At 44.0% G+C, this 12,030-nt stretch overlaps 2 protein-coding genes across 9 annotated transcripts in view; one reads left to right on the top strand and one right to left on the bottom strand.

Moving 5' to 3' along the window:
• The window catches only part of ECHDC1 (ethylmalonyl-CoA decarboxylase 1), a 49,200-nt gene extending 43,856 nt beyond the window's left edge, over window positions 1-5,344 (top strand). Inside the window, exon 7 of the transcript XR_009114239.1 lies at window positions 2,021-5,344. The gene's annotated coding sequence lies outside the window, so the exon portion shown is untranslated. The remainder of the gene's footprint in view (window positions 1-2,020) is intronic.
• On the bottom strand, window positions 50-11,026 carry RNF146 (ring finger protein 146). Of its 8 annotated transcripts, XM_058019884.1 has the most exons (4): window positions 10,360-10,415; window positions 9,623-9,743; window positions 5,363-5,515; window positions 50-1,827 (listed from the first exon to the last, which is right to left on the bottom strand). In XM_058019884.1, exon 4 carries the CDS (start codon window positions 1,824-1,826, stop codon window positions 768-770), a length of 1,059 nt encoding a protein of 352 aa, XP_057875867.1. In that variant the 5' UTR covers window position 1,827; window positions 5,363-5,515; window positions 9,623-9,743; window positions 10,360-10,415; the 3' UTR covers window positions 50-767. The 8 variants fall into 8 exon arrangements, with proteins under 8 accessions (XP_057875867.1, XP_057875871.1, XP_057875870.1 ...); XM_058019888.1 differs by lacking the exons at window positions 9,623-9,743; window positions 10,360-10,415 and adding an exon at window positions 10,968-11,026; XM_058019887.1 differs by lacking the exons at window positions 9,623-9,743; window positions 10,360-10,415 and adding an exon at window positions 10,770-10,871.
• Between the last annotated feature and the right edge of the window lie 1,004 nt (window positions 11,027-12,030).

Consider the following 12,030-nt stretch of genomic DNA (forward strand, 5'->3'; position numbering starts at 1 on the left):
TTTTCTTTGAAATTCCTTCAGTCAAGTTCAATTAAACTGGAAACGTATCTGAGATTGTTACTGATAAAATGTAGTTTTATTAAATTATAAATTCTGTAACAAAAACAAGACAGATCAAGAAAGATCTCAATAAACAAAACTACAAGGACTAGATGGCAAAGCCAGTGAAAAAGCCATGGAGAGTGTAAAGGTAAGGATTTCCAACACAAGTTAACAGCATTTTTACATTTCCATTGAAAGAAGGTAAATGATTGCTCTTGTCTAGTAAAAACACATTTTAACTCCAAACTCACATCTATTTTCTCACGTTAAATTAAGCATCCTGCTCACACCCAACACCTTGCCTGATTCCACACAGCTTTAGTGTTCTTTTCATACATCAATCCATGCAGAAAGTAGTAAGACACTTAATGCAACAGTCAGATAATGAAGACAATTCAAGTTGTACAGTAGATATACATTGGCCAAAAAGGGATAGAGTATCTTCAAGGGGAAAATGCTACAAAATAAACACAAGACATTTTCAAGAAAACTGGGCATTGCTAAACAGCTTTCAAACCATTAACAGGACAACCCAGTTTCCTAGAGTTAAGAGTCTTCCAGCTGAGACATGTTAAGAGACTTAAGTTAAAACAGGCCAAATCTGTTTTCTCCCCTTCACCCCACCCTCCCACCAAACACGCTGCTAGGTTTGAGTGCAATGCCAATGTGGACAGAAAATTTACAGAAAATTACAACTGAGTATTTTTTTTCGCATGGCTCTAGATTTAAACTTCAGTGACTGTGCACTGTCCATCTGGCCTTCTAGATCTTACACTTGTGTTTGCCACCCCACCCCCTGCCCCTGGTCTATCTGCTCCTGCCTGGCTTGCAGCAGCACTCAAGTGTCTCTGCTGACCAGAGGACAGGTGTTGCTGAAGGTGGGCAGACACATCCTCGCTGTCGCTGCTGGCATCCGATTCGGTCTCCTCCACAGAGGTGTCAGGGGCTGGCACCCTACCAGAAGATGATGATTCGTGGTCTTCTTCTCCCTCTCCCCTGTGACTCCTTTCAGCCATACTGTCTCCATTTATTTGCAACTGGGCAAAAGAGTTCTCTAGAGAATTGCTTGCATCAGGTGACGGCGTCGAAGGGCTGACGAGCTGGCCATCCAGTGCAGGTAGGGGCCTCACAGAAATGGCTGCTAGAGGCTGCACAGCTGCAGCCCCTGGAGTCAGTGTGCTGTCCGCACCGTCAGCGGAGCTCTCTCGTGCCAGGTTGACAGTGTTGGTGTCACAGTCCAGCCTCAGCCCAGCCACTCCCTTCTTTGGTATATCTATTATGTCCCGTTTTATTTTTCTGCGGCGTCCATGCTCATTTCTCCTATACTGAACCATATTCTCAAGGTCGGCCACGTATAAAAAACCAGCAATTAGCATTTCAGTGCTCTTTTTACCCTTGGAAAAGGCATCTTCCAGCTCTCTGCTGGTACGTTCATCGTACTGCCACCAGCCATTTCTACCTTCATAGTACCAAGCATATTCTCCATTGCCTCTGCTTGCTGCTTTGAGTTCTTCAGGTGACAATAAGGTTGGCTTGTCAAGGAAATCCTCAGGAATCTCCTGCCGGCAGAGTGCACATCGTTTCCCAAGCCAAGAAGCGCCCTTAACACACAGATAGCAGAAAACATGTTTACAGGGCAGACTTACTGGATGGACACACGTTTGCAGACAGATAGCACATTCAGGGACTTGCAGGGAAGGTGCTGCATTGGTACATGACTCATTTGTCTTCCTGTTTGTGGGAAGCATGTTGATCGAATGATCTATTTCGCCACAGCCAGCCATCCTGCAGAGGATCAAAGAAATTTAAATCAGTTTATTCTGGCAACTTAAACTAGCACCTTGCATCACATTTCACCTCAACAATCCACACAATGAGATGTTTACTTCAAATTAAACAAGTTACTGTTTCCTGAGATGATGGACTACACTGAGATTTCTTTTGCTGATCACCAATCTTTTATCTGTTTAATTTGCAGCATGTTAACATACCAAGTCAGAAAACAAACTTTGGAATTCCCTCTGTTCACTCCCTGAAGTAGAGTTGAATGGACCTTCAGCCAACCAGTTACTTTGGTACCTCCTTAAAGAAATTTTGGTTCTTTCCTCAAGAGGTGACATAGCTGCAAATTGAACTTAAACAATCTCTCTTCAGACTATAGGTGATCATCTGTTTGATTAAGGGACTCCCTGAACAGTATCTCAGACTAGGTTTACACAACAGAAAATAAGCCTGACAGCAGCATCCAGCTGAAGAGTTCCCCCACTCTGTTTCTCAGTTCCCTTCCACCATGGTACACTACCCTCAAACTGAATTCAGAGCAACCACAGGGATGCAAAAAGAACCAGATCTGAAAACTGAGGTGGCCTTTTCAGAAGATACCCTGGACTCCTTTTCCTTAAACATCAAGTGAACTCCCTGAGATACGAGTACCTCTCGAAAGGAATCACTGCAGACCAGCAGAAGCAGCAGTGTATTGTAGAAGACACACAACTCTGATCTGACTGGCTTGTGAAGTAATTGCCTTTACTTTTTCTGGCCATATCTTATTTCTGTTATTAAAGATGATTTTGTAACTGTAAGAGAATGGGGAATGCAAAACTGCATCACTTTGGCATTGTGTAGGATTTAAGCAGTTGAAAAATTCTAGCCTAAATATGCAAATGCCTTCTCAACTACATTTTTGCCATGGCAATCTTTCACGGTCTGTTTCATGGTAATTTTTCTTTTATTTATTAACAATCAAAACCAAATACCAGATATCAAATGAGGGAGGAGAATAGGCTTTGGGGAATGGGGCCTAAAAAGGTGCCTTTTTTAATTTAAAATCCCCAAGAAACTTCAAGACTGATATTCAACAAAACAGCCTTTCAGTGGAAGTAGTCTTTGTTGTATGGGCAGCCAGCTAGGAGTAGTTCATGTTAAACTACCACAAGCATGTGGGCCAGAAGGGACCTTCAGAGTCACCTAGTCCAGTCTCCTGCTCCACGTGGCACCAACAGCAATGCTACATGAGACCAGCTATGGCTTTGTCTAGCTGGGTTTTTTTGAAATCTGCAAGGATGGAAATACCACAGGCTCCCTGGACAGCCTGTTCTAATGTTATACACATTTCTAACAAAATGTGTAACCTCAAGAGAAAATGCCTAGTATTACTGTAAAAGCTTCCACTGATATATGCTGGGATTAAACAAAAACCTATGCCTCAGTATCTATATTTATCTTTGCAATAATGTATCGTGTGCTATTTACTTAAAACATTTTTCTGTATGCTGTCTGTTTCCTTCTATCACTAAAATTTCCTCTTCAAAGACCAGTGCCTCTTTAATCCTTTTTTTATCAAATAATTATTTTAAAAGCTCTACAGCTCAAATACTTTTTCCTGAAGCAGCACAAAATTGTATCCATCTACATTTCAGTTTCATATCTGAATTTCTTTTTCTGAGATTAATGACCAATCTGCATAACAGTTCTTAAATCAGCATGCCAGATACACACACAGCATTACCTTCCAGCTGGCAACTGTGATTTTACTGCACAGCACACATCTGTGAGATCCACTCTAACAATGTTGTGAACAAGTTGCTTTTTGGAAGCTGCACACTTCTGAGGATGTATTTTACAACAGATTTTTATAGCAAATGTTGGGGTTTACACGAAGAAACTTATTAGAAAAAGGGAGAACAAACTCTGTTGAGATTTCAGACTACCACAAACACAACCCAACCATCATTTCACAACAGAAGAGCTGAAAGAGAAATCCATTTATTGACTGATTTTTGCTAACCATGGCTGAGGGAAAGGATCTTAATTGTCAAGTGCCCCCACAATGAGATAGTACAATGCAAAAAAGCACAGCAGCAGAGCTTTTGACTTCCATGCTACAGTTTTACAAAAGGATGCTTCTCCCTGAATATGCTTTATAAAATTATCTTTTCAGAGTGAAAGAAAAGATTAAAACAACCTGTAGGTAAGTAACTTCTACACAAGTCACCTACATAATTAAGATTTTGGAGGTGATTAAAATTCAATAAAGGGATCAAAAGGCAATGCACTATGACAAACCAAATTGTGATACCATGAGCTAAACTAAAGAGTTTACCCTGAGGTAAACTAAAAGAAGGATTAAAAGTTCTCACCTGTTTACTGAAAGCAAAAAATGCTAACATTTGAACTGTGCTCAATAGGTCACCCATTAATTTGAGGGATCTTTGGGGTCCCTTACTAGATCAAGATAATAATGCAGGATATGAAAATGAGTAAATGCTTTTTCTCGAAATTCTTATTTGATTTTTAATGACTCTAAGGAAAATGTTATGTATAAAATGAATAGAGCGGGAGGAGCAAACCCTTATCTCTAAAAGTGCTCTGCAGGAACATAAAACTCTGATACGATAAGCACAACTGCAGTTGCATGTGCTCAGAATGCAGGACAATTATGCACTCGAAGATTTATATCAACTACATGGATTCTGTCTCACTTTTTGTTTTTAAGGCATGATGCTATTTTTTCTTTAATTTACCTTCTTAATACCAAATCTAGGTCATGGGGTTTGTTTACAAGCTGGTAAGGGACGTACATGTAGGTTTTTACTGAAGAGGTAATCCTTCAGAACCGAGGACAAACATCTTGGACTGCTATTCTGCTATGTTATGGCTGTGGAAGCACTTCCACTGCAACTTCATGGTACTAAGAACTAAACAAAACTGACCACACAGTGTTTTTCCTGAAATTAAAAGTAATATTTTGTAACAAGGTTCAATCAAAACAGGCTTTATATAAGAACTGTTATCAAATAAGAAAGCTCTATTTTTGGGGGGACTGGGTTTCCTTTAAAACCCTCCTGGCATCGTAGAAAATCATATTCTTGATTACTGACTACTTGACTAAGAATTAACTAAACACAAAGAATAATTCTAAAAATAATTTTATTTTAAGTATTTCGATCCTCAATTCAGGTATAAATAAGGGACCAAAAAGAACCTGAACTCTGCATTTTAACAAGTACAGCCTAAAACTGACGGAAACAGTATGGAATTAGGCCAAAATCTTACAAGATCCCACGTCTTGTGGTTTTTATTGGCAATATTAAATAATACAGGTAATTTCTAAGCTATGGGTCCTTCATCAATACATGAAGTATGGAAGAGGTGATGTATAACAATTACATGAAAAGACCCCAGGCCTTCTTAGACTCTAATGGAAGAAAATGTAAATTCCCACAAAACCACTTCAAATTCCAGGTCCAATTATAACTCCAACTAAACAGTCCATCAAGGAGCTGACATGTTTAAGTTCATTAACAAAACAACAGCTTACTTTTTCTTAGTAATTTCTACTGAAGCATGAAGATTGAAATGTCCTCTCTTCAGACGTCTCCAGCTAGGATGGCAGGTGCTCCTTCCCAAGGCTGGCTCATTCCTGACTTGTCCTGCTCAGTGGTACACTACAGCGTTTCAGCTTCCCTGCAAACTAACAGAAAGCAAATAACAGCACCATTACAATGCTGTCCAGAGGTACGAGCAAGCCAAGTACAATGCCACGGTTCTGTTACAAAAAGGAAATTACAATGCTTTTATTTACTTGATGTATGTTATTTTCAAAAAAATTATCACTGGACTTCTGTTTAAGTTTTTGTAGCCATCAATTTTGATCTACAGTTTTTATTTTGATGTCTGTCTCAAAAAAATCATCTTTTTTTTAAGCACTATAAAAGGAAATTATTTTTTACTATAGTAAGTTAATTGCTCATTTCCAAACAGTGACCTCACAAAAGGAGTAAAAGATCAAAGTTTGGAGCACATTACATTTATGCAAATTTAACCTCTAATAAATGATCCCTTCTATTTAGGAAATTTAGAAAGTCACAATGGCGTCCTAAAGCTTTTTATAAAACTATCTGTTTGATACCATCCCAAAGGACCAGCTAGCTCTGTGTGTTATCCTGACACAGACTAGTATCAGATGCTTAAGGAAAAGCAGTGTGCACGAACAGCTGATTTCCCCCAATTCTCCCCCATATTTCAATCAGAAATTTGCCTCTTCATATTTCAAGGCTCAGAGCTTTAAATCCTCATCCTCTTTTACAGAGATCATTGCATCATTAATGAATGAACCTCAGAGCATTCAGCACTTTCTTCTTTATAAACCTACAATTGTATGTCCTCATACCAGCTTATGAACATAAACAAACTCTATGACCTATATTTGATACCTGCCAAGGTAAATAAACAACAAAAATTAATTAGGACCTTCCTCTACTTATTTCTTTAAAATGTCCTGATGGGCTCCAAGGTTCAACAATGCAAAGAGTTTCTAAAAAAGAGGACAAGGATGCAACTCAGCCTCCACACCTCACAGGTAATATAACCCTCTTCAGGCTAGCAGATGATGTCAGTCATATATTTGGTGAATGCCACCAACCACTTCACACAAACCTAATAATCACTAAGTGCCTAACAAATACCTTAAAAGTTCCTACAGGAGGAATCTGCAAACTGCAGAAGGGGAAGAGAGACCATCACTGCAATCAGAAGGGGAAGAAAGACCATCACTTTTGCATTCTCACAACCTAATCATCAAAGTCTTGACCTAAGAGAACCACCTTCAGCGAATCTTCTGTAAAATGACAGATGAGCTATGGAATCACCTCTTCCTTTTGGTCTGTAGCTTTCTGGATGATTGTCAAACATCTTGAACTACAGTTTCCAGTTGCTGCAGAACATTATATATAGGAATGATTTGAAGCAGACCTGAGAATGTCACCTTTGACTTCAATTTGTTCAAGGAAAGAATCATTTCAGCATAAATACAGTGCAGAGCAGACATGTAAGAGTCAAGTAAAATCAGGAAGTGAGAAGTCCCTGAAAGAAGATGGAGCACAACAGTGCTCTGTGCTATAGCCCTTTATCAAATGATCGAATATCTATCATTAATATCAGAGTGTTCAGATGACTTCAGTGCATGAAGCATTACTCAAATATGTTATTTTCTTTATAGCTGAGCTCCGTGTAACATTTTGTACAGCTATTTTTAGAATGAGCTCCAAAGGAAAAATGCAAAAATTAACAAGCCCGTCCACACCTTTTCTCCCCTCATAGTTCTAGCAGATTTCCTTTCTTCACACATCAATCTGAAACCAAGAGCAGCAATCGTGTTAGAATTGTGGCTCTACTAATCCACTGAGACAAGATACTATATTTTCTATGATCAAAGAGACAGCTGCAACAAGCTTGATGCTCTGGGTGTGGTATTCAGTCCTTCATCTTGGAGCTGGCTTTCTGTTACTTCAATAGGTATCACCTGAAGCCTTTTATCTGCTCCCTCTCATAATGCACTACTAGAGGTAGCACATCATAAAGCCAAATGCTATGTGGAGATGGCAGAAAAAGGCTGGGTCAGTTCTCAGAGATTTCTTAGTAAAAAAAAATGCATACACATATTCAAGATATGTAATTATACCTAGAAGAATCTAAGGAAGGCATAATTACAGGATTGTGATAAGGCAACCTTCCAACTGCAGCAAAGGTCTTGAAAAGAACTAATTCACACAATGACATCAAATAACCTCTATATTTCATGTCATTGCTACTTATTTAATAAGCCAGAACTGAAAATTCTACTAAATGGACTGACAAACCCTTGTGGTTACACACACGCCCCTTTTTGGATTATGACTCCTCCTTTAAAGTCACCTGGGCAAGGGCTGTGTTCTATACTTAGCATTAATTTTCTCTTTTTCCTGTACCATGAGGAGTTATGCTATCTGCAGCAATCCCTTCCTAAACGCCTGCATCCTACCACATACTGATTTGGAAACTTTAAAGATGCAACAGACAGAAGGACGGTGTCACTGGTCAGGACCATCCCCATCCAAACCAAGGCTCAGCCAGCATGGAACTGTTCTCTTTGTCCCCTTGAAAGTCTCTCAGGATGCTTACTGGGAGGAGTCATGTCCACTTCTTCCACGCTCAAAGAATTTGAAGTGGTGGACTTCCTACCAGACCTATGTCCCAAAATTACTTCAGGCTCTCCTTAAGAACAATATTAAGCTTTTACTAGGTCAAGATAGAATGAAACCATTTCTAGTCAGTTCAGCCAACTGTGCTCGTTAAATTATGAGACCCAGTAAATTATCAGCAACAGCACAATTTTTCCACCCTTATTCTTTTAGGAAAAAAAAATCAACAATTACAAACCCTCACCCCAACTAACAACTAACCAACCCACTGAAACCAAAATCAGAAGCATACATATTTAGGAAGCCAGCTCCTATATATTGATGAAGAGTTACCCACAGTCTTAAGCTTTGTCTGCAAGTAAAATCTTAGCTTTCTAAAAACACACAAGTGCAACACTGGTGAATTCAACAAACATCAGCCTATTAATGAGTCTTACTTCAAATATCAGAAATCTAGGAATACTGCAACTCCATACACATTATTTTAAAATAGCTCTCACAAATTTATCAATTCCTCCCTTGAAAACTCAGCAGAGTAACAGCGTTCTTTGACAAGAATAAATGCTCTTCTGTAATTGAACACTTGGATTTTTTTTCCATCAAGCTCCCCAGTTTTTAACTCATTTGGTGGGTAGGAGGGGAAAATAATCCCCTGAATTTTGCCCTTCCCCACAAGTAACCATGAGCCAGACAGTGTGGGAAGAAAGAAGGCAGCTGTTTTATCTAATAAGAAAAATCACTCTCCTGTCTGATGGTCTGCTAGTGTCAATACACTACCAGCTCAAGGTACTGAGTCTCATCAGATATGTTTAAAACTGTCCCTGGTACTGGATAGCACAACAGATAAATAACTTCACTGTTTCCCCTGCTTGCCTACTTTTTTCTACCTGTTTCTTAAACTCATAATATTCTCAGAAATTGCTGGTTGTGATGAGGCTTCAGGTTGCCTGTCATTCCTTATCACTGGCTACTGCATATTAGTAAACCCCAACACTTATATCTACACTTGGAACTGAATCATAGAAGAATAGTCAAGTGCAGAACAGTCAGCCATTTCAGTATTAAAATGCTACATGTACTGAAAATGAGGTTGTTCCCTATGCTACAATTGGAACACTGACCTTGGATTTTGAGCATATATCCTGTTTCAATCTATTTAACTAAGAAAAATGTTAATTTCTCACTGAAAAGCAAAAGCGTGCAAAAATGCAGCAGAAACCGGTTCATCTTAAGTTACCAATGCTTCAGAAAATCAAATAAATATAGGGACATCTCTTCATGTATATATAAAGACTTGATTAACACGCACAGAAGAGAGGAAAAAAAATCAATTTCAATATGAAGACTTTTCCAGGGGCTCACTACTCAATAGGCTATAAAAATACTGCAGTTCCATCTCTTTAAATAAATGACAATTCAATTACATCTAAATTGATGCAATATATTTTGAAGGAAACAAGAACAAACTTTTTTTTCCACTCACCACAGATTTTGTATTATAGCAATTTAAACAACTGGCACTTCATCAGACTTGGAAAGAAACTACACTATTAAACACACAAGACTATAAAGCAAGTTCTTGCAAAAGGGTTCAATATTTAAGATTTATTCAAAATTACCAAACGAAGATTCAGATTTCAGCATGTCTTCAATACTATTTCACGCTGTAATTTTTGGTACCGCATTTCTAGAGATGCTTCAGAATCTATTTTTGAGTAGCCCACCGTCCAGAGGCAGCAGCTAACAAAGCAAGAAGGATCGGATTTTTAGTATTACAAACCTGACAGAGGCAAAACGTTGTAAAGCTCTGCACCCTACACCTCCTTGTAATTGCTAATACATAACTGCATATTATACCCCGGTGACAAACCCTACAGCGTTTCTCAGGCATATCACTGAAAAGCTGTACTAAGATTAAAATCCCCCACAGTTTCAGCTTAACTATTTCACCATTCCGATCGTCTTATTCGTACAAAACCCTCGTATTCAGTTAATGTTTTTCAGTGGCGGCAACACGTTCCGCGCCGAAAGCGGGACCCGCTTTCACATTTCACGTCCCCTTTCAACATTCCGAAGGGATGCAAAGCAAACACTTGAGCCGAGGCGGTCAAGCACAAAGCAACAAAAGCACTTCCATCAGGAACCCTTAGCTACTTCTGTCCGGGTGCTGCGCGGCGCGCTGCCGGCGGCGGCAGTGACCGAGGCCGGCCGGGCACAGCGGGGACACCGAGGGGCCAAGCCACGCACACCGGAGCGCTGCGCCGGCTCGGCCAGGGCATTCCGCCACGCGTGACGCCGCCACGGCTCATGCTCCTGGCCTATTTTACTGCCCAGCACAACGAAACCCCCGACTCACAGAACCGATACGGTTGGAAGAGACCTCCGGCCATCGAGTCCAGCCTAAGCCCGGGCCCGGTCAGGCACTCTGCGCGCACCTCGCTCCGCACCGGCGTGGTTGCGCCGCCTCCTGCAGGGACACGGCTCCGCGGAAGGGGGCCTGGCCGGCAGGAGGGACCGGGAGGCTCTGCCGGCGGTCCCGGCTCTCCCTGCCAGCCTCTCGGAGCGGGGCCTTGGGAAGGGCTCCCGACGGGGCTCCGCAGCCCCGACACCCGGCACGTGACCCCGCGGGCGGGGCGGCGCCGGGCGACACCCCCCGCCCGCCCCGCCGCCAAAACAATACCGGGCAGGGCTCTGCCCGCCGGGCGGCCGCCCCTCGCTCCGCTCGGCTCAGCCCAGCTCAGCCGGCCTTTTGTTCAGGGCACTCACCCGCACGGGAAGGCCGCGGCGCCCGCTCCAGCTCGGCCGGCGGCGGAGGGGCGAGGGGAGGCAGCACCGCCTCGGCCCCGGGCGGCCGTGCAGGGGGCGCTGTCGGAGCGGCCTTTGGTGGCCGAGACCTCCGCCGCCGCCACCGCCTTCCCCCGACCGCTCCAGCTCGGGCGCGCCCGCGGCGGCGCGGGGACTCACCCGCCGGGCCGGCCCGCGCCGCTCGGCTCGGCTCCGCTCGGGCCCGCTGCGCTCCGCCCGCCGCCACCTGCCGCTCCCTCCGGCCCCGCCGCCGGGACCGCGGGACGCGCCGACGTCACGCGCGGGCCAGGGCGGCCGAACGCGCCACTGTGACGCCGCCGCGGCGGGGGCGGGGCCAGGGGCGGGGCCGGGCGCGTGAGGCCGCGCCCCGGCCCGCGGCGGTGCCACGGCGGTGTCATGGCGGCCCCGCGCGGTTCGGGCCGCACCCGCGCTGAGGGGAAGTGGAAGGGCCCGGCCTGTACCCTGTGGGGGAAGGTGCCGGGCGGTCGGGAGGGCCCCGCCTCCATACATGGTGTCCTTTTCCCGGCCCCCCTGCCCAAGTCGTGCCGCCTTCTGGCGGGCAGACCCTGGCTGGACGCCAGGCGCCCTCTAAAGCCGCCCTGGCACTGCCCTCCGCAGCTGGGCAGGGGAGGGGGCTGTACAACGAGAGGCTCGTGGGTCGAGATCAGGACAGGATGAGATCACTCACGAATTGCCGTCGTGGGCAAAGGAATCTTGACGTGGGAAAATGAATTTAATACCAGTCAAATCGGAGCAGGATCATGAGACATAAAACCAAATCTAAAAACACTACCCTTGCCTTCCTTTTTTCCAAGCTGATTTTTGGCTTCCCACTCTTGGTTTTTTGGGATGCAGTTCTTCAGGAACAGCCTGCTCCAGTGGGTGCCCCCTCAGGGTCACAAGTCCTGCCAGCAACCCTGCTCTGGTGTGGGCTCCTCTCTCCTTGGGGCCACAGATCCTTACAGGAGCCTGATCCAGCACGGGCTCCCCACAGAGTCACAGCCTCCTTTGGGCACCCACCTGCTCTGCCTGGGGTCCTGCATGGGCTGGGGTGGATCTTTGCTCCCCCATGGCCTTCCCTGGGCTGCAGGGACACAGCTCCTCACCACGGTCTGCACCAGGGGCTGCAGGGGGATCTCTGTTCAGTGCCTGGAGCAGCTCCTCATCCTCCTTCATTGGTCTTGGGGTCTGCAGAGTTGTTGCTCTCACTCCCATTCCACTC

This window comes from Melospiza georgiana, chromosome 3 (assembly GCF_028018845.1).
Source record: "Melospiza georgiana isolate bMelGeo1 chromosome 3, bMelGeo1.pri, whole genome shotgun sequence".
Lineage (NCBI taxonomy): Eukaryota > Metazoa > Chordata > Aves > Passeriformes > Passerellidae > Melospiza > Melospiza georgiana.

Bases quoted from the DNA above. Each gene is read 5' to 3' on its own strand.
- RNF146 (XM_058019888.1), bottom strand. From the start codon at position 1,826: ATGGCTGGCTGTGGCGAAATAGATCATTCGATCAACATGCTTCCCACA.